Raw genomic sequence first — 20470 nt, 5'->3', positions numbered from 1 at the left:
GTTCCCCAGTCCCTTTCTTTGCAGCCTGGCAGAAGGGGAAATCTGCACGGTACAGGATATTTAGGGTGTGCCAAGGCATATCTGGCACACCCTGTGTGCACACATATGCATGGAAAAGAGATAAGAGTCCCTGGCAAACAACTAGGTAGAACAGGTTCTGAAAACTGAGGTAAATACTTGTGGCATCCTAGGTGGGAACCCAGTCTCTCTCTCTTTTGTCAGGGGACTGGCTGCAGAGGATAGCCCAGGTAGTTGAGGACTGGAACCCCACATCAAAGAGGTTTTTCTGCAGAAGTCTCTAGTAAAGAAGTCCAAGGAGCTGTGAGCAATGCCACACCACTTGAATGGCTGCATTTGCAAATCCACTCGGACAATGACCACCAATGTGACTGGGACTTCTGTTAGTGCTGAGTGTTGTTATGCCCTTTGGTGGTCCAATCACAGCTAGCCTGCCCAGTGACTGCTGCTTCATCAGGCACAGTCCCATAGAGCCCCAGAAGGTGGAAAGAGCTGCCAATTTTATTTCCATGGACATGTCAAGGAGTCCAGGGGATGATAGGAGTCCAGGACACTTTGCATAATAGCAGTTAAAGGGTCCTGTGCTGACTGCTGAGAAAAGCAGGTAAAAGAGCACTTAGCTACAAACGCACACACACATACCTTTGGCAGGTCCTTTATTAAAAAAAAACTCAACAAATGTTAATACTTCATAAATCACATTGTCCAGCGAGCCATGTCACCAACAATGTACGATGCCTGCCAATTCACCAAAAAAAAAAAAAAAAAAAAAAAAAAAAAGCACACCGATGCATCTGCTCCCAACACACTTGCCACAAATGATAGGGATGGGGTACTCAAGGTGACCTCATTGACTACACGTGGAGATGACCATATTGGTGTCCAGCTCCCCATGCCCTTAGTCAATCTTGTGCTTATTAGCCATAAAAATTGGCTGAATTGATTTGAAAAATTCTGCTTCCTTGACTTTAGTGGGTTTTGGATTAACATTCAGAACTTAGGAGCAGTTCAGCGAACCTACCGGGAACAGAACTCAGGAGTGTTCAACTCATCCCTACACCCCTGTGTGAGATTTCTGATGCATAACAAGGTCTGATTTCCGTGAATAACATTTCCCGCACTCAGGACAAGAATACGGCTTCTCCCCGGTGTGCAATCTCTGATGTCTAATAAGGTGCGATTTATCGGAAAAACATTTCCTGCACTCAGGGCAGGAATACGGCTTCTCCCCTGTGTGAGATCTCTGATGGCTATCAAATTGTGATTTCCATGTAAAACATTTCCCACATTCAGAGCAGGAATGTGGCTTTTCCCCCGTGTGCATTCTCTGGTGTCTATCAAGGCTTGTTTTCCGTGAAAAGAATTTCCCGCACTCGGGACATGAATGTGGTTTCTCCCCTGTGTGGGATCTCTGATGTACAACAAGGGCTGATTTCTTTGAAAAACACTTCCCACATTCAGGGCAGGAAAATGGCTTCTCCCCTGTGTGAGATCTCTGATGCATAATAAGGCCCGATTTGAGTAAAAAACATTTCCCGCACTCAGTGCAGGAAAAAGGCTTCTCACCTGTGTGAGTCTTCTGATGTGCACAAAGACAGAACAACCGTGAAAAGCATTTCCCGCACTCAGAGCAAGAATACGGCTTCTCTCCCCTGTGATATCTCTGATGTATAACAAGGCCAGATTTTTCTGAAAAACATTTTTCACACTCGGGGCAGGCATACGGCTTCTCCCCTGTGTGAATTCTTTGATGTTTAACAAGGCGTGATTTGTGTAAAAAACATTTCCCGCACACAGGGCAGGAATACAGATTCCCTCCCGTGTGAGATCTCTGATGTATAACAAGGTCTAATTTCTTTGTAAAACATTTACCACATTCAGGGCAGGTATTTTGGTTTTCCCATGTGTGCATTTTTTGATGTATAACAAGGCCTGATTTCTGTGAAAAACATTTCCCGCACTCAGGACAGGAATACGGCTTCTCCCCTGTGTGAGATCTCTGATGTCTAACAAGGTCTGATTTCCGAGAAAAACATTTCCCACAATCAGGGCAAGAAATTGGCCTCTTGCCCGTATGAGATCTGCAATGTATGAGGAGTTCTGTTTTATGAAGGAAACCTTTCCCGCACTCAGAACAGGAATGAAGCTTCTCAGAGTCAGATGCATTCAATGGTCTATCTACGCTGTGAAGTCCACCACCATCCATAGCTGAGCTCATTGTCTTTTCTCCTGCACAATCTCTTGTGATGTCCTCATCTTCCATTTTACATCCTGGAGATAAAGTGAGTCGATCCTTTGAGGGTTTCTTGATGGCATTACCTGGAAAATATTAAAAAACGGTTGTTATATATGTGAGGGTTTGTTCACCTAAATCAGGAATCATCTGGATCAGAGAAAAAACTATAATCCTACCACTTTATAAAACTCTGGTCCGACCGCATCTGGAGTATTCTGTCCAGTTCTGGTCGCCGGTCCTCAGGAGGGATGTGTTGGAGCTGGAGAGAGTCCAGAGAAGGGCAACTAAACTAATTAGGGGATTGGAGGACCTAAATTATGAAGAGCATCTGCAATCGCTTGATTTATTCTCCCTGGAGAAGAGACGCCTGAGAGGGGACATGATAGCAATTTATAAATACCTCAATGGTGATCTCAGCATAGAAAAAAAAGCTATTCAGTCGAAAGGATTGCATGAGGACTCGAGGGCATACAATGCAATTAGAGGAGAAGCTTTTTAATCTCAGGCAACGCAGGGGGTTCTTTACTGTTAGGGCTACAAGATTGTGGAATTCTCTGCCACAAGAGGTGGTTTCTGCGGGAAGTATGGTTGCTTTCAAAAGACTCTTGGACGTACATCTCAAGGATCAGAACATTCAGGGGTATGAGAGATGATTACAGTCACACACACCTAGACAGGTTGAACTGGATGGACTATTGTCTTTGTGACAGAACCCACTGTCACTGTGTGTTTTGGAGGGGACTGTGCGCAAGCCTCCTACCGACAGACTATGGGCCAGAAGATACTGGGGACATGCTGGCATTGAGTTAATGTAATGTAATGCTACAGCCCTTCTGCCCCCATCCCCCCCCCCTCCTGTTTCTGTGTCTAATTGTGTGGATTCATGACACATAGACAATGGTCTGGACTGGAGACATCTCTCCGCAGGGGGTATGTATTTGAGACACTGCCTGTTTACCATAAGCTCATTAGGTTATCTGTAGCCTGCTTCAATGTACAAATGTTCAGTTCCCATTGGTTGTTCCTTGTCCCCTTCGGCGAGGCTAAGGGGAGTGTCCCATAACTGTGTGTAAAACTGTATGTCTTGGAATTGAATAAACAGTTTAAGCTCTGCATGGTTAAGCCTCAACACCTGTGTGGATTTTCTCGTGATTGAGGGGTTAAGGGCTGGGTATGGCTTCTCCGCAGGCTGTGGGTGCGTTTGGAGGACAGGAGACACAGGTCCGGCGGATGTGCCCACCTGGGGTACTAAGATCCGTTACAGTCATTATTCAACCTCAACTACTATGTAACAAGGTAGACTTGAATGAGCAGATGTTCTCTGGAGATGGAAATCTTTTCCCCTTTAGTCAAAGCGTCTTTGGTCCACCTCCCAGATCACTTCTACATTTAAGCAGCCAACACAACCACAGGCCTAGGCACTGCCTCATGTGATCTCTGATAATCAAAAGTTTCAAAGTTTAGACTTGTAGACCCTTTAGCATAGAACCCGTGACCATAGGCCTAGGCTTTTGGTGACACGCAGCACTAGAGGGTGTTGGAGAATAACAGTATTTAATACTGAAAATATGTATTCGTTTTTTTATGTTTCTTCTTCATTTTCATCCCAAGAAAACTGTAAATAGTTTTATGTCAACCTTCAGCTACAAGTCTGCTCGAAGAAGAGGGACCAAGGCACAATCTGAGTTATTATATCTGTGCTACTGTAACTAGTAGAAAAACACAACCAATTACTGCCAGATGATCCCCAGAATCTACATAAATAGGGATGAGCTCCGAGAGGTTGCTTGTTCGGAGGTTAAGCAATTGGCCTAACTAAATGGATTTTAGTTTGGATCGGCCAAAGTCAAACCTCTGGAGGAAGTGGAAAGTGACACATTCAGCAGTGGGGACTTTTTAAATACATTTTTAAATACATTTTTTTTTTAATAAAGGCCAAAAACGTGTTGTGTTTTTATTTACTCTTTACCTTTTTTTTAGTGAATGAGTAGGAGTACTATGTACTCATTCACATGGCAGGTCAAGATCTGGAGGCCACCTTATTGTTAAAGGGGGCTGAAAGATTTTGATAAGCCCCCCCCCCCACCCACAGACCCCCACATCCACTGAGCCAGGTTGTAGGGAAGAGGCCTTGTCCTTATTAATATGGCGGTAAAGTACCCCCCTATCCATGTTGAGGGCATGTGCCCTGGTATGGTTCAAGAGGACGGTGACCTCAAACTTGTCCATGTTCTTTCCTGGCCCTCTAAACTGCATGCTCAGATAACAACCTGCTATGGATTTTGCAGTGCCCCCGCCATTTTTTTTTGGACTGGGGTCCCCTCTTAAAATCTATACCTGATGGGCTTGGTATAGATTGTGGGGTGACCCCTATGCTTTTTTTTTTTTTTTTCCTGTCTTTTATTTGCATTCTGCTGTTGGCCGATAAGTCATTGGTTGTTAAGACACCAGCAAGTGCCTGCTCCTTAACAACCAATGACACTGGCAGGTGCAGCTCTTTAACAAGCTTAAAAACGCATGTACTGTATATGCATTTTCGGTGCATTTCTATTGAAGTCTATGGGTCTGAAATTGCAGCTGCATCGCACCAGGACCCTTTTCCAGAAAAGATCTAATATGCAAGATGCGAATCAATACAGGGAGGTGACTATTCCTAACCTATTATTGGCTGATAGCACTCATCTCCTGCCCTACTCTTGACCAATCAGTGTGCAGTAACAGAGCAGAGATAACAGAAGAATATATTATGGGTCACCTGTGCTGATCTCTGTAGGAGTGTCCTCCTCTTTGAATGTCCTCATCATTCCAACCTCCTCCGTATATTGCTGATCATCCCTCACATACGTCTCTTCTTCTTCACCCTCAACTTTCACAGTAATCATTCCATACTCCTCATCCTCCTCCTTATACTCTTCTTTAACAACAATATTAAAATCCCCGAGGTTTCCACTCTGAAAATATAATAAACATTAATTTTAACAAACATGCTGTGTATAAATCATAACTACCAATAATTGTCACTCATCTACCTGATGGTAAGGAATGGTGTGACCTTCCTGTGGGGAATCCCGGGAATACAGAGGACGGGGACATCTCTCTGGTGGGTTTCTGTAACTGGATGGTTCCACCATGGTGTCCTGGTACAGATCTTTGTGTCCTTTTAGAAACTCTGACTCCTCCATCGCCCCATCCTCATCATCCTCCTCTTTTAGCTCTTCTTTAATATCAACTTTAGAATCTCTCAGGTTTCCACTCTGAATATATAACAAAAATGACATCAATGGTAACAATGCAGATAATGTACAGATCCTAATGATACTATCAGTGATGGTTCCTCATCTACCTGATGATGGTGAGGGATGGTGTGACCTTCCTGTGTGGAATCCCGGGAATACAGAGGACGGGGACATCTCTCTGGTGGGTTCCCATTACTGGATCCATCTGTAGGAAACACACACACTGACTGAATACATTGTTTCTATGTGTTTATCAGATGATGGGGGATCTAGGTGGACCCTCCGTACTGCTCTCTCCTTTACAATAAAGTCTCCTCTTACCCGGTGATGTGAGGGGCGGCTGATTCTTCATCATGACGTCCTTGTAGAAATCCTTGTGTCCTTCTAAATACTCCCACTCCTCCATGGAGAAATAGACAGTGACATCCTGACACCTTATAGGAACCTGACACACACAATGATACAGTCACTATCCAGACACATCCCTTGTCTGTTACTTAATAATTGACAACAAATCCACCATATGTGGGACTTTAAGGCCCCGTTCACACTGGGGCGACGCTACTTTGCCGGGCAACCTCATAGGTCGCGGCGCGCTGCTCGCCCCGTGACCTCGGAGCGGCCGGCACGCACTTCATAACATTGAAGTCTACGCAGGTCGCTCCGGGTCACCCCAAAGAAGCTCCGGACCCTTTTTCTAAGTCGGAGCGACTTGTTTCGCTCCTATTAGAACGGGTCCGCAGCTTCTCTATGGAAGGCGACCTACGGCGACCTGTCAGGCAACCAGGTCGCCCCAGTGTGAACGGGGGCTAAGGGTGCCAAATTATGGGGGGGGGGGGGTTCAGCAATTTGTATGACACGTTTCATGGGTCCCCAAATTTCCCATTATCTCAGGTTTTGTGAAACAATTTAAAGGACCTAGGTGGGGAAAAAAAAAAAAAATAATAATGCACTCCTGAACCCTGCACCTGGTCTATAATGCACTCCTGAACCCTGCACCCGGTCTATAATGCACTCCTGAACCCTGCACCTGGTCTATAATGCACTCCTGAACCCTGCACCTGGTCTATAATGCACTCCTGAACCCTGCACCCGGTCTATAATGCACTCCTGAACCCTGCACCTGGTCTATAATGCACTCCTGAACCCTGCACCTGGTCTATAATGCACTCCTGAACCCTGCACCTGGTCTATAATGCACTTCTGAATCCGGTCTATAATGCACTCCTGAACCCTGCACCCGGTCTATAATGCACTCCTGAACCCTGCATCCGGTCTATAATGCACTCCTGAACCCTGCACCTGGTCTATAATGCACTCCTGAACCCTGCACCTGGTCTATAATGCACTCCTGAACCCTGCACCTGGTCTATAATGCACTTCTGAACCCGGTCTATAATGCACTCCTGAACCCTGCACCCGGTCTATAATGCACTCCTGAACCCTGCACCTGGTCTATAATGCACTCCTGAACCCTGCACCTGGTCTATAATGCACTCCTGAACCCTGCACCTGGTCTATAATGCACTTCTGAACCCGGTCTATAATGCACTCCTGAACCCTGCACCCGGTCTATAATGCACTCCTGAACCCTGCATCCGGTCTATAATGCACTCCTGAACCCTGTGCATAATACACTCCAAAACTCTGATTCCTGGGCCTAATGCACTCCTGAGCCCTGCACCCTGTATATAATGCACTCCTGAGCCTTGCACCCTGTCTATAATGCACTCCTGAGTCCTGCACCCTGTCTATAATGCACTCCTGAACCCTGCACCCTGTGCATAATCCACTCCTAAACTCTGAACCCAGAGTGTAATGCACTCCTGAACCCTGCATCCTGACTATAATGCACTCCTGAACCCTGCACCCTGTGCATAATCCACTCCTAAACTCTGAAACCCAGAGTGTAATGCACTCCTGAACCCTGCACCCTGTCTATAATGCACTCCCAATACTTTGTGCATAATGCACCCCTGAACCCTTGTACTCCTGGTTTTAACAAGACCCTCCCACAGCAATTTGGCCACACCCAATATTTGACATGGCACACAAAATGCGCCATATCACTACTCTCCCCCATCGGTGGGACTAAATTGTCCGCCAATTAGATCCTTGAATGGTATAATCATGGTAGCTCCCAAACCTGTGCTTTCCTAACACTGAGCATTACCATCATACCACTCAAGCATATAATTGGCGGGCCCCACACAGCTTGTAGTAAGAGGACCATCTGGAGTCGGCTTTGTTGTCTAGTTCAATTTCCTTTGGGTGGCTTTTCCAATATTTAAGCCTGTACAACGTGGGCAGGAAAAAGTCTTTAGTGGGGATCCTCTAGGCTTGCCTTGTGCTAGGGTTTCCAATAAGCCCCCCATTCCATAGTCCCCCATAACCACTGGCCAGGGATGTGGGGAATAGGCTCTTGTCCTCATCAACATGGTGACAAGGTGCTTTGCCAAGAGGCTCCCCCCTGGCAAAGCACTCCCTATGTTGAGAGCATGTAGCCTGTTATGGTTTAGGAGGAGAATAGGACCCCCCCCCCTTTCTTGGTGATTGTAGATGGGTTTACAATGAGTGACTTTTTGGGGGATTTAAATTTTTGGAAAAAGGACTTGTCAAATGTTTGGATTTATTGCTAGGTCACAATTCTCTTTTTCTGTGAATGAGTAGGGGTACCTTGGGGGTTGGCGCTGATCTAGGTGTCCTCTTATTATTAAAGAGGGCTTCCAGATTCCAATAAGCTCTTGTCCTCATCAACATGGTGACAAGGCTCCCCCTGGCAAGGCACTCCCTATGTTGAGGGCATGTGGCCTGTTATGGTTTAGGAGGAGAGGAGGGCACACACCCGTCCCCCCCCCCCCCCCATTCTTGGCCAGTCAGTTAGCACACTTGGATTAAGGATCTGATATGGATTTTTAGGGGTACCCGACCCATTACGTTTTTTTGTGTGTGAGGTACCCCCTAAAATCCATACTAGACTTAAAGGGTCTGGTATGTATTTTGGGGTGGACCTTTGCAGAATGAGGGAGTTTGGGGTGGAGGAACATGACTGGCCTGCACAGAATCCTAACCTCGACCCGATAGAACACCTTTGAGATGAATTAAAGTGGAGACTGCAAGCCAGGCCTTCTTGTCCAACATCAGTGCCTGACCTCACAAATGCGCTTCTGGAAGAATGGTCAAACATTCCCATAGACACACTCCTAAACTTTGTGGACAGCCTTCCCAGAAGAGTTGAAGCTGTTATAGCTGTAAAGGGTGGGCCAACTCAATATTGAACCCTACGGACTAAGACTGGGATGCCATTAAAGTTCATGTGTGTGTCACTGGCTTGGAGGCCCTGCAGGCCTTCTGGGTGGCGGAGGCTCCTGAACTAGACGCGGAGGACTGGGAGGATAGAAACATAGAATGTGTCGGCAGATAAGAACCATTTGGCCCATATAGTCTGCCCAATATATCTGAATCCTATGAATAGTCCCTGGCCCTATCTTATATGAAGGATAGCCTTATGCCTATCCCATGCATGCTTAAACTCCTTCACTGTATTTGCAGCTACCACTTCTGCAGGAAGGTTATTCCATGCATCCACTACTCTCTCAGTAAAGTAATACTTCCTCATATTACTTTTAAACCTTTGCCCCTCTAGTTTAAAACGGTGTCCTCTTGTGGTAGTTTTTCTTCTTTTAAATATGCTCTCTTCCTTTACCGAGTTGATTCCCTTTATGTATTTAAAAGTTTCTATCATATCCCCTCTGTCTCTTCTTTCTTCCAAGCTATACATGTTAAGGTCCTTTAACCTTTCCTGGTAAGTTTTTTCCTGCAATCCATGTACTAGTTTAGTAGCTCTTCTCTGAACTCTCTCCAGAGTATCTATATCCTTCTGGAGATATGGCCTCCAGTACTGCGCACAATACTCCAAGTGAGGTCTCACCAGTGTTCTGTACAGCGGCATAAGCACTTCTCTCTTTCTACTGCTTATACCTCTCCCTATACATCCAAGCATTCTGCTGGCATTTCGTGCTGCTCTATTACATTGTCTTCCCACCTTTAAGTCTTCTGAAATAATTACTCCTAAATCCCTTTCCTCAGATACTGAGGTCAGGACTGTGTCAAATATTCTATATTCTGCCCTTGGGTTTTTACGCCCCAGGTGCATTATCTTGCACTTATCCACATTAAATTTCAGTTGCCAGAGTTCTGACCATTCTTCTAGGATGTCTGGGACTATCCCTTCGGTCACTTCGTGGCCTCCAGGGATCGCCTGGTGCAGTTCAAGATCTTACATAGATTTCATCTGACTCCAACTAGACTGCATAGGGCTTTTCCTAGCACTCCAGCGACTTGTTGGCGCTGCGGCGCTGTTGACCCCACGTATACGCATATGATCTGGCATTGCCAGTCTCTGGTAACATACTGGACCGCGGTTCTGGACTTTGTGAATCGGGTGACCACCATCCGTGTGCCTTTCAAGCTTGCTTACTGCATCCTTGGACTTGTGAATGACCTAGCCCACTCTGTGGCAACTCGCACTCTTCTGGGTCTCTTGCTGTTCGCCATCTAAGGACCACCAGTTTCCTCTCGTAGGAGGTCTAATGTGCCCACCCTTTCCTCAAGGAAGACCTTGGTAAACTCGGTGATCCCTCTATATAAAGCGACATATACCAACAGAGGTTGTCCGCAGAAATTTCTGAAGGTTTGGAATATTTGGCTGGAGACTAACGAAACTGCTAATAATGCTGTGGACCCTGGGGGGGGGGGGGGGGGGTGACTGCAGGACCTTAATTCGTGAGGTTCTCTTCTCCTAATGGACGGAGGAGGCCAGGCATGTGCCGCCCTTCTAGTCTCCTGGGAGTCCCACGATGAACGGACTGTCACATATTGCACGATCCTTCAATGGTGAAGCACGATCCTCTGTGGTTGTTGGGTGCAGCCTTGCTTGGGGAATGTTTTTTTTTTTGTTGTTCTTGTGACTTGTTGTATTTTGTATTGTCGAGCCAGGGTGTGCCCAACGGCTCCGTTTTGTATGTTGTTCTCTTTAAAATAATAAAAAGAATTTCCCAAAAAAAAAAAAAAAAGTTAATGTGTGCGTAAAGGCAGGCGTCCCAATACTTTTGACAATATAGTGTATTTGAAATTTACCAAACAACACTGGATCCGAACCAATGACAGTTTATCTCATCATCAGTGAAAAGGTGACACATCCCCAAAATGAAGAGAATGTTCCGGCCCCGTAAGTGGGGAAATGTTCTCACCCTGAAGGGGTTAATCACTTGCCGACCAGCTGCCATAGTTATACTGCGGCAGGTCGGCTCCGTTACACAAAACTACATACGAGTACATTGCTTCGTGTAGCAGTTAGTGTGGACGCACCCGCGCCCCTAGGCACCCGCGATCGCTTCCCATTGAGACAGAACTGCCGTCTGCCAATGTAAACACGGCAGACCGCTGTTCTGTCAGTGATCAACACAGGGATCCTGTGTTCCTCCTATTTAGGAACACAGGTCTCTGTGTTTATCCAGTGAGACCATCCCCCACACAGTTAGAAAGCATCCCCTAGGGACACATTCAACCCTTTGATTGCCCCTGGTGTCAACCCTTTCCCTGCCAGTGTCATTAGTACAGTGACAGTGCATATTTTTAGCACTGATTACTGTAGTAATGTCACTGGTCCCACTAAAAATGTCAGTTAGGTGTCTGATCTGTCCGCCGCAATGTCGTAGTCCCGCTAAAAATCGCAGTTCGCCGACATTACTGGTAAAAATAAATAAAAATGATGTAAATCTTTCCCATAGTTTGTAGACGCGATAATTTTTGCGCAAACCAATCATACCTTTATTGGGATTTTTTTTTACCAAAAATATGTAGCAGAATACAAATTGGCCTAAAATGATGAAAAATTAGATTTTTGAATTTTTTTTATTGGGAATGTTATATAACAGAATGTGAAAAATATTGTTGTTTTTTGTTTATAGCACACAAAATAAAAATCGCACAGGTCATAAAATACCATCAAAAGAAAGCTCCATTTGTGGGGAAAAAAATGACAAAAATGTTATTTGGGTACAGTGTCGCACGGCCGCGCAATTGTCAGTTAAAATAATGCAGTGCCGAATCGCAAAAAATGGCCTGATCATTAAGGTCGGGTGACCAGATGTCCCCGGTTTCCGGGGACAGTCCCCGGATTGAGGACATCAACCGCGGCTGGAATCTGTCCCTGGTTTTGTCCCCGCTTTGCAGGACCAATGCACCGTGAATTGGGGCAGGCGGCGCCCAGGGCCGGCCCTACCATAAGTTCCGCTTGGGCTATAGTTGGGCTGCCTCTGAAGGCAAAAGGGGGGAGCAAGCGCCGCCTGATTACAAAAGCAAAGTTCTTCTGCTTAGTGCTTACCCGACACGGGCGTTGCCATACAAAGTCCTGCCTTCTGGACCGGCTCCGACCTATGATAGACAGCACACTGGTGACTTCTATTTTAGGAGCCGTTCTAGGAGGTGGGACTTCGTATGACAGCGCCCATACCGGGTTAAGTAGAAGAACTTTTCTTTTTGTAATCAGGCGGCACTCTAATCCCCATGCACTGGTCAGGCTGCATTGGATGGGGGCACTGGTCAGGCTGCATTGGATGGGGGCACTGGTCAGGTTGCATGGAATGGGGGCACTGGTCAGGCTGCATGGAATGGGGGCACTGGTCAGGCTGCATGGGATGGGGGCACTGGTCAGGCTGCATGGGATGGGGGCACTGGTCAGGCTGCATGGGATGGGGTACTGGTCAGGCTGCATGGGATGGGGTACTGGTCAGGCTGCATGGAATGGGGGCACTGGTCAGGCTGCATTGGATGGGGGCACTGGTCAGGCTGCATGGAATGGGGGCACTGGTCAGGCTGCATGGAATGGGGGCACTGGTCAGGCTGCATGGGATGGGGGCACTGGTCAGGCTGCATGGGATGGGGGCACTGGTCAGGCTGCATGGGATGGGGGCACTGGTCAGGCTGCATGGGATGGGGTACTGGTCAGGCTGCATGGGATGGGGTACTGGTCAGGCTGCATGGGATGGGGTACTGGTCAGGCTGCATGGGATGGGGCACTGGTCAGGCTGCATGGGATGGGGCACTGGTGAGGCTGCATGGGATGGGGCACTGGTCAGGCTGCATGGGATGGGGGCCTACATTCTTAAAAATCTGGTCACCTTACATTAAGGGGGAAAATCCTCCAGAAATGGTTAATCTAGGTTTCCACACTATATATGTGTTTATCATCATCTGCTGGAGATAAAAGACGTCACAGTGACTATGGAGGAAGAGGACGGACATGACGGGGGGGTTACTGGGTGTAAAAAGAAAATAAGATTTTATTACCTCCTCTGCTGCCACTTCCAGCGATGTCTCCTGTCTACTTCCTCCCAACTCACCTCTCACCCGGAACTTCCTATTTGTACCTGACATCACTTCCTGTCTGTCATAAAGAATTCCCTTCTGGGTATTAGTGAGATCACCACCTTGTGGCGCTCTGAGGAATTGCAGCCCCGAGAAACATCTCACTCATCTCATCTCAGTGTGAACATGATTTATCATTTCTTCCAAGTGTTCCTGGATGATGCAGGACAGTCCCGATACTTAAGTCTACTGTCTCATCATGCCCACTTGCTGTAGGTTCCAGGACTCTGTGCAGAGTGTCAGTGAGTTGATGACTGCTGGAACACTCTGGGTTCCAAAACCAGGCACTGGTTTATTGATAAAGTTATTGTGTCTACAAATTATGGGATATATATATATTTTTTTTCACAAGTAATGGTGGTGATCAGCAACTTCTAGCGGGACTGTGACATTGTGGCAGACAATCGGCCACCTAACTGAAAATCTTAAAAACAGTGCTGCGCCAGATATAAACAGTAGCGAGATATAATGTAAAATACATTAAAAAAAAACATTCATATAAAAGTATCTCAGAGAAACTAAAAAAAAAAATGTGCGAATTATGGGAATATTCAAAACAATGCTGCAACCAGATATAGACAGCGACACAATAAATATAAAATTCATAAATGAATAGCATTCATATAAAAGTGGCAAAATTGAGTGGTGTGAGAAATATATAAATGTAGAAGTCCATAAACAGAAAATCCAATCAAATCAATCAATAAAATCCACCATCCATGTATGGGATCATACTAAGTGCTCTGTGTTGATCCACCAACTGTGCTTTCCAGTAGTGATGAGCTGAACACCCCCTCAGTTCGGTTCGCACCAGAACACCGCGAACAGAGGAAAAGTTTGTTCGAACAAACAAACCCCATTGAAATCTATGTGACTCGAACCTCGAAAATCAAACAGCCTCATTTTGAAGGCTTAAATGCAAGTTATTTCCCAAAAAAAGTGTATGGGGGACCTGGGGAACATGTAGCAATGAAAAAAAAGTTTTTAAAAAGCACTGATTTACTGATTTTAATGAGGCTTAAAGTGAAACTAGAAAAATGAAAAATTCCTTCAAATATGGTGCCTGGGTGTCCCCTGAATGTGCATGTAAAGTAGTGCATCTCTACGATGTATGTAGCCTGCTGACATTATAAAGCAATATACTGACATTTCTAAAGCAAAAAAATTTCATATACAAATATACATACAAGTTTCAAATCGCATGTACTTGTCATACAGGTGCAGAAAAATTGGGCCTTGCTTGTTGGTGATGCCTGAACACTAACCCCTCGTAGTTCTTGGGCGCAGGAATGGGATCTGCTGGTAAGAATTCCATACAAATTTGAAATTGCATATACTATACAAAAAATTGGGCCTTTGCTGTTGGTGGTGCCTGAACACCTAGCCAAGGCCTCGCAGTTACTCTTGCTGGGTGCAGGAACGGGACCTGCTGGTAAGAATACCATACACATTTGAAATTGCATGTACTATACAGGTGCGAAAAATTGGGCCTTTGCTGTTGATGGTGCCTGAACACCGTAACCAAGCCCTCGCAGTTACTCTTGCTGGGTGCAGGAACGGAACCTGCTGGTAAGAATTCCATCCAAATGTTAAATTGCATGTACTTGTCATACAGGTGCAAAAATATTGGGCCTTTGGTGTTGGTGGTGCCTGAACACCGTAACCCCTCACAGTTAGCAGGGCACAGGGACAGGGCCTGCTGTTAAAAATGACATTCAATATTTAAATTGTATGCACCTGTCATACAAGTGCAGAAAAAGTAGGCCTTGGAGCTTGGGAGTGACCTAAACCAAAAACAAACATTGTTGGAAGCTAGCAGAATCAAGGTAGAAGAATAGGATAGGCAGCATATACAGTCTTCAAGGGATGGCAGACCCCTAGCAAAATCAATCAGTTACATCAGCATCAGGGGCTTGATAGCTCTTGTTAATCCAGGACTGGTTCATTTTGATAAAAGTCAGCTGGTCAACAGAGTCTGGACAGACGCACCCTTTTGTTCGTCACAAAGCCTCCAGCAGCACTGAACGTCCGTTCGGAAAGCATGCTGGAAGCAGGACAGGCCAGTTGCTCCATTGCATATTAAGCAAGTTCTGGCCAGTGGTCCATCCTTAAGACCCAGTAACCCAGTGGATGCTCAGCTGGAAAGGTCTCCAAGTCTTCTCTTGCACCTAGATAATCATGCACCATATGATGGAGACGCTGCCAATGGTTGCTTAAACCTAACAGCCCTGGGTGCTGCTGAGGACTAAAGAACTGTTTAAAGGCATGGGTCAGCCGGCTACCTTCTCCACCGCTCCTCCTTTGGCTGAACGTTGCCTCAGAAACATGTCAAGAGAATGTTGACCTACCAGTGTCTGTAAAGGTGGTACACAAATTTTTCTTCAAGGCCTCCTCAAGATGTTTCATCCTCTGCTCCCTCTACGAAAGCAGGATGAGCTCTGCAACTTTACCCTTGTAACATTGATCAAGAAGGGTTGCCAACCAGTAATGATCCCTCTCCTTGATAGCACGAAGCCTTGGGTCCTTCCGCAGGCTTTGCAGAATCAGGGAGCCCATGCAACATAAGTTGGAAGAGGCATGAGCTTCTGAGTCCTCTGGGTCACTAAGGATGACATTGTCAGCAAGAGCAACCTCTCCCCAACCACGTACAACTCCTGGGGTTTCTGGGGAATCAAAACCATCCCTTGAAGACTGCTGTATGCTATCCTCTTCATCCATGCTGCCAAAATTCTCCTCCTCCTCTTCCTCCTGTGTGTTTTGTGGCCCTGCAGGAATGATATCTGCATAAAGGGGACCTTGTTTATGTTATTCCCACAAGGTCTATATCCTCCTCATGTATTAACAGTTCCAACTCATCCATTTTATTAGCTAGGCTCCTGGCATTTACATATACCCCTTTTAGTTTTGTAGAAGTGGATAAAGAATTGTACTTAAGTTTATTCCTGTTTGGTCTGAGGTTAGTCCGCACAGAACCCTTAGTGGTTGTGGCTACGGTTCTACTGTCGCTGCTGACCCCAATAATACCTTCTGTCCTTTGCTCCCTACTAACTGACTCTACCTCTGAGCCCCCCCCCCCCCAACACCTAGTTTAAAAGCCCCTCCAACTTTGTGGCCATCTTTCTCCCCAATAGAGCTGTACCATCCCCATTAAGGTGTAGCCTGTCTTTACTAAAGAGCCGGTAACCGACTGAGAAGTCAGCCCAGTTCTCCAGGAACCTGAACCCCTCCTTCCTACACCAATTCCTCAGCCACTTGTTAAGTTCCCCAAGCTCTCTCCAAGTTCTGCCTCTCTAGTATGGCTCGAGGTACCGGCAGTATTTCAGAGAAAACCACCTTGGAGGTCCTATTCCTCAATCTATTCCCTAAGTCCCTGGTTAAAAATACATAATAAAATAACATTAATATAAAATTCCTAAAAACAATATGCTTGGGGGGTGCTCTAAGTCTGGCTGTGAAGCGCTGCTCATGTAGGATGTACACAAGCAAAGGTGACATGTTAGAAAAGAAAAAAACATGTTTGCTGCTAAATGACATTTCCTTGATGGCTTCTGTTTTTTCGATGGCTTCTGTTTTTTCTAAACAAAGGAACAGGGACCCCTCCACAATCAAAGAAAGGGCATACCGAGTTGGGCAGCGCCCTTGGGGACATGTGCTAATGCAAAAGATAACAGGGACCCCATCAAAATCGAAGAAAGGGCATACCAAGCTGGGCAGTGCTCTTGGAGACGTGCTAATGCAAAACATTTTTTCTTTTATAACCACTTTCAGATCGCACATATAGAGCGGCAGGTCGGGTCTGTCCTGGGAAATGAGCGCTAGTCAGTTAGTGCGGGGGCGCAAATCACAGTGGCGGACCACTGTTCTGTCAGTTATGAACACAGGAATCCCGTGTTCCTCTTTTAAGAACACAGGTCTCTGTGTTCATTCAGAAAGTCCATCCCCCCCCCCCCCACATTTAGAAAGCACCCTTTAAGGACACATTTAACCCTTTCATCACCCCTGGTGTTAACCCCTTCCCTGCCAGTGTCATTAGTACAGTGACAGTACATATTTTTTACCACTGATTACTGTAGTAATGTCACTGGTCCCCCCCAAAAGTGTCAGTTAGGTGTCCAATCTGTCCGCCGCAATGTCGCAGTCCCGCTAAAAATCGCAGATCGCCGCCATTACTAGTAAATATAAATAAAAAGTGACTTTAGAGGAAGAGGAAAAAAAAAAAACATTGGCTGCTAAATTATATCTCCCCGCTGGTTTTGTTGATCAGAATCTAAAGCAGCCTTTTTCAACCAGGGTACAAAATTGTATACAGGCCAGCAGGTGGATAAAGCTTGCCTTTTAGTTACGCAAAGTCACAGGTTTTCAATATGCACCATTACAACTCTCTAAAAAATAGCATGCTAACAACCAATGATGTCATCAGTTAATAAGGAGGACGTCTGTCGTCTCCACAGCATCCTTCTTTGACCCTCCTCTGCCTCTCTCCCTCAGCACTGGGGGTCACATTAGCTGACTGATGGAGAGAAATTGAGGGAGAAGAGAAACATGGGAATACTAGTCAGTACCAATGTGCAAAAGTGTATTTGCTTTGGAAGAAAGAAAATCACCTAACGTTGGGTGTCCTACGTGTAGATGTTGCTGCATTATATAAAGCTATTACAATCATTTTTTTACATTTTAAAATGGGGTGCCTTGATATTGTCCAAAGTTTTATGTTTCAATGTTTTTATTGAAGTTTTTTGGTAAAGAAAAGTGTTAACAGTGCACTAGGAGTCAACGTGGCTCAATTATTTCTTACGTATACAGTAAATATCTCAGAAAACAAGACATACATTGGTGCCAATGCAAAAAAAGAAAAAAAACACACAGAAGCAAAATGGGCAGTCAATAAGACTGCAACCTAAAACGTAAACTTAAGTTAGGCATCCAACCAACAGTGTGAAAGCACATCGACACATAGACAGACAGACAGCGCCCCCGCTATTACAGCCTTCAGGACCGACGGTCCGGTCCCGACCCTCCAATGGCGCCCCTACGGGAACTCACTGTGCCCTTCCAGAGGGGACGAACCCCAACCCCGACCCCTGTATCAAATCCTATTGTCCAAAATTTTAAAGGGTGCCTAGAGATTTGCTATAACTTGAAAGGGTGCCTTGACTTAAAAAAGGTTGAGAAATACTGATCTAAAGGATAAGCGTCTGCAATGTATTTTGGGTGGTATGAAGTATAAAGATGCAGTATGAAATAAAAAATGAACCCAACAGGGAAATGTCATTTACCTGCAAATATATGTATTTCTTTCTAAAATGTCACTTTAGCTCATGTACATCCTACAGCAAAGTAACAAACAGCATGCAGTCCCCCAAAAATCTATTTCTTTGATGGGGTCTATCATGGATGTGAAGAAGGAATAGCATGCAAACGCAAACAAAAAATAAAACAGTGGGGTCTACCCAAATTCCACACCAGATCCCTATACATTTTGAGGGTCTGGTATGGATTTTTAGTGGAAACCCCTCAAAAAAACAACAAAAACAGTGGGTTACCCCAAATTGCTGCTGACAAATACACTATTACCAAAAGTATTAGGATGCCTGCCTTTACACACACATGAACTTTAATGGAATCCCAGTCTTAGTCCGTAGGGTTCAATATTGAGTTGGCCCACCCTTTGCAGCTATAACAGCTTCAACTCTTCTGGGAAGGCTGTCCACAAGGTTTAGGGGTGTCTCTATGGGAATGTTTGTTTCCAGAAGCGCATTTGTGAGGTCATACACTGATAAGGGGCCAGAAGGCCTGGCTCACAGTCTCCACTCTAATTCATCCCAAAGGTGTTCTATCGGGTTGGGGGTCAGGACTCAGGACTGTGGAGGCCAATTAAGTTCCTCCACCCCAAACTCACTCATCCATGTCTTTATAGACTTCGGTTTGTGCATGCTCCAAATCATTTGGTGGAGGGGGAATTAAGATGTGGGGTTGTTCGAGTGAAGGGAACTCTTAAGGTGTCCGCATACCAAGACATTTTGGACAATTTTATGCTCCCAACTTTGTGGGAACAATTTGGGGATTACCCCTTCCTGTTCCAATATGACTGCACACCAAAGCACAAAGCAGGGTCCATAAAGACATGGATGAGCGAGTTTGGGGTGGAGGAACTTGACTGGCCTGACCTCAACCTGATAGAACACCTTTGGAAAGAATTAGAGCGCAGACTGCGAGCCAGGCCTTTTTGTCCAACATCAGTGCCTGACCTCACAAATGGGCTTCTGGAAGAATGGTCAAACATTCCCATAGACACTCCTAAACCTTGTGGACAGCCTTCCCAGAAGAGTTGAAGCTGTTATAGCTGCAAAGGGTGGGCCAACTCAATATTGAACCCTACGGACTAAGACTGGGATGCCATTAAAGTTCATGTGTGTGTAAGGCAGGCATCCCAATACTTTTGGCAATATAGTGTAGTTACATCAATTATACACTGCTCAAAAAAATTAAAGGAGTTGTAAAGTCAGAAAGTTTTTTTATTTTAATGCATTCTATGCATTGCAAAACTCAGTCAGCTCAATGGTTGTGTCTGAGCCAAAGAGGGAGAGAGCGGGAAAGCCCTTACTCTTGTGCACATCGCTGGATCGAGATCGGGCTCAGATAAGTACTGGGAGGGGGAAACACTGCACACTAAAAAAAAAAAAAAAAGAGAAAACCCTTTAGCCTTTCAAAAACACTTTTAACTTGGACATTACAAAACATAATAAAATGCAGTCACATTGGTTCACAGAGCAGATTTATCATATGCCTGTGCTCTCTGCTGCATTGGCCAGGCAGAGATATGAGCTAATGATGTGTTTTATGCATTTCAATGACAATGATCTCTGTCACCCCTGGGGTAACCCTGACTACAATCGGCTCAACAAAACTCAGCCCCTTGTAAATGACCTGTCCCAGAAATAAGCGCTTGTCCAAATCATTTGGTGGAGGGGGGATTATGGTGTGGGGATGTTTTTCAGGGGTTGGGCTTGGCCCCTTCGTTCCAGTGAAGGGAACTCTTAAGGCGTCAGCATACCAAGACATTTTGGACAATTTCATGCTCCCAACTTTGTGGGAACAGTTTGGGGATGGCCTCTTCCTGTTCCAACATGACCACGCACCAGTGCACAAAGCAAGGTCCATAAAGACATGGATGAGCGAGTTTAGGGTTGAGGAACTTGACTGGCCTACTCAGAGTCCTGACTTCAATCCAATGGAACACCTTTGGGATGAATTAGAGGGGAGACTAGGAGCCAGGTCTTCTCGTCCAACGTTAGTGCCTGAACTTACATATGCGCTTCTGGAAGAATGGTCAAACATTCCTATAGACACACTCCTAAACCTTGTGGACAGCCTTCCCAGAAGAGTTGAAGCTGTTATAGCTGCAAAGGGTGGGCCAACTCAATATTGAACCCTACGGACGAAGACTGGGATGCCATTAAAGTTCATGTGCGTGTAAAGGCAGGCGTCACAATACTTTTGACAGTATAGTGTATATACCACAGTTTGGCTTGTGTGAAAATGATAGCGT

The 20470-nt window shown here is 45.6% G+C and overlaps 1 protein-coding gene across 1 annotated transcript in view; it reads right to left on the bottom strand.

The window, feature by feature from the left end:
• LOC309550683 (uncharacterized protein) overlaps positions 1 to 20470 on the bottom strand; it is a 3164715-nt gene that overhangs the window by 2653310 nt on the left and 490935 nt on the right. Inside the window, exons 9-10 of the mRNA XM_082251018.1 lie at positions 5598 to 5695; positions 5010 to 5205 (exon numbers count right to left, since the gene is read on the bottom strand). Coding sequence (XP_082107144.1) covers positions 5010 to 5205; positions 5598 to 5695 — 294 coding nt within the window. The remainder of the gene's footprint in view (positions 1 to 5009; positions 5206 to 5597; positions 5696 to 20470) is intronic.

The sequence above is a fragment of the Pelophylax lessonae genome (genome assembly GCF_965119305.1).
Source record: "Pelophylax lessonae genome assembly, chromosome: 3".
Taxonomy (NCBI): Eukaryota; Metazoa; Chordata; class Amphibia; order Anura; family Ranidae; genus Pelophylax; species Pelophylax lessonae.
This window is presented reverse-complemented; position numbering and strand designations above follow the sequence as displayed.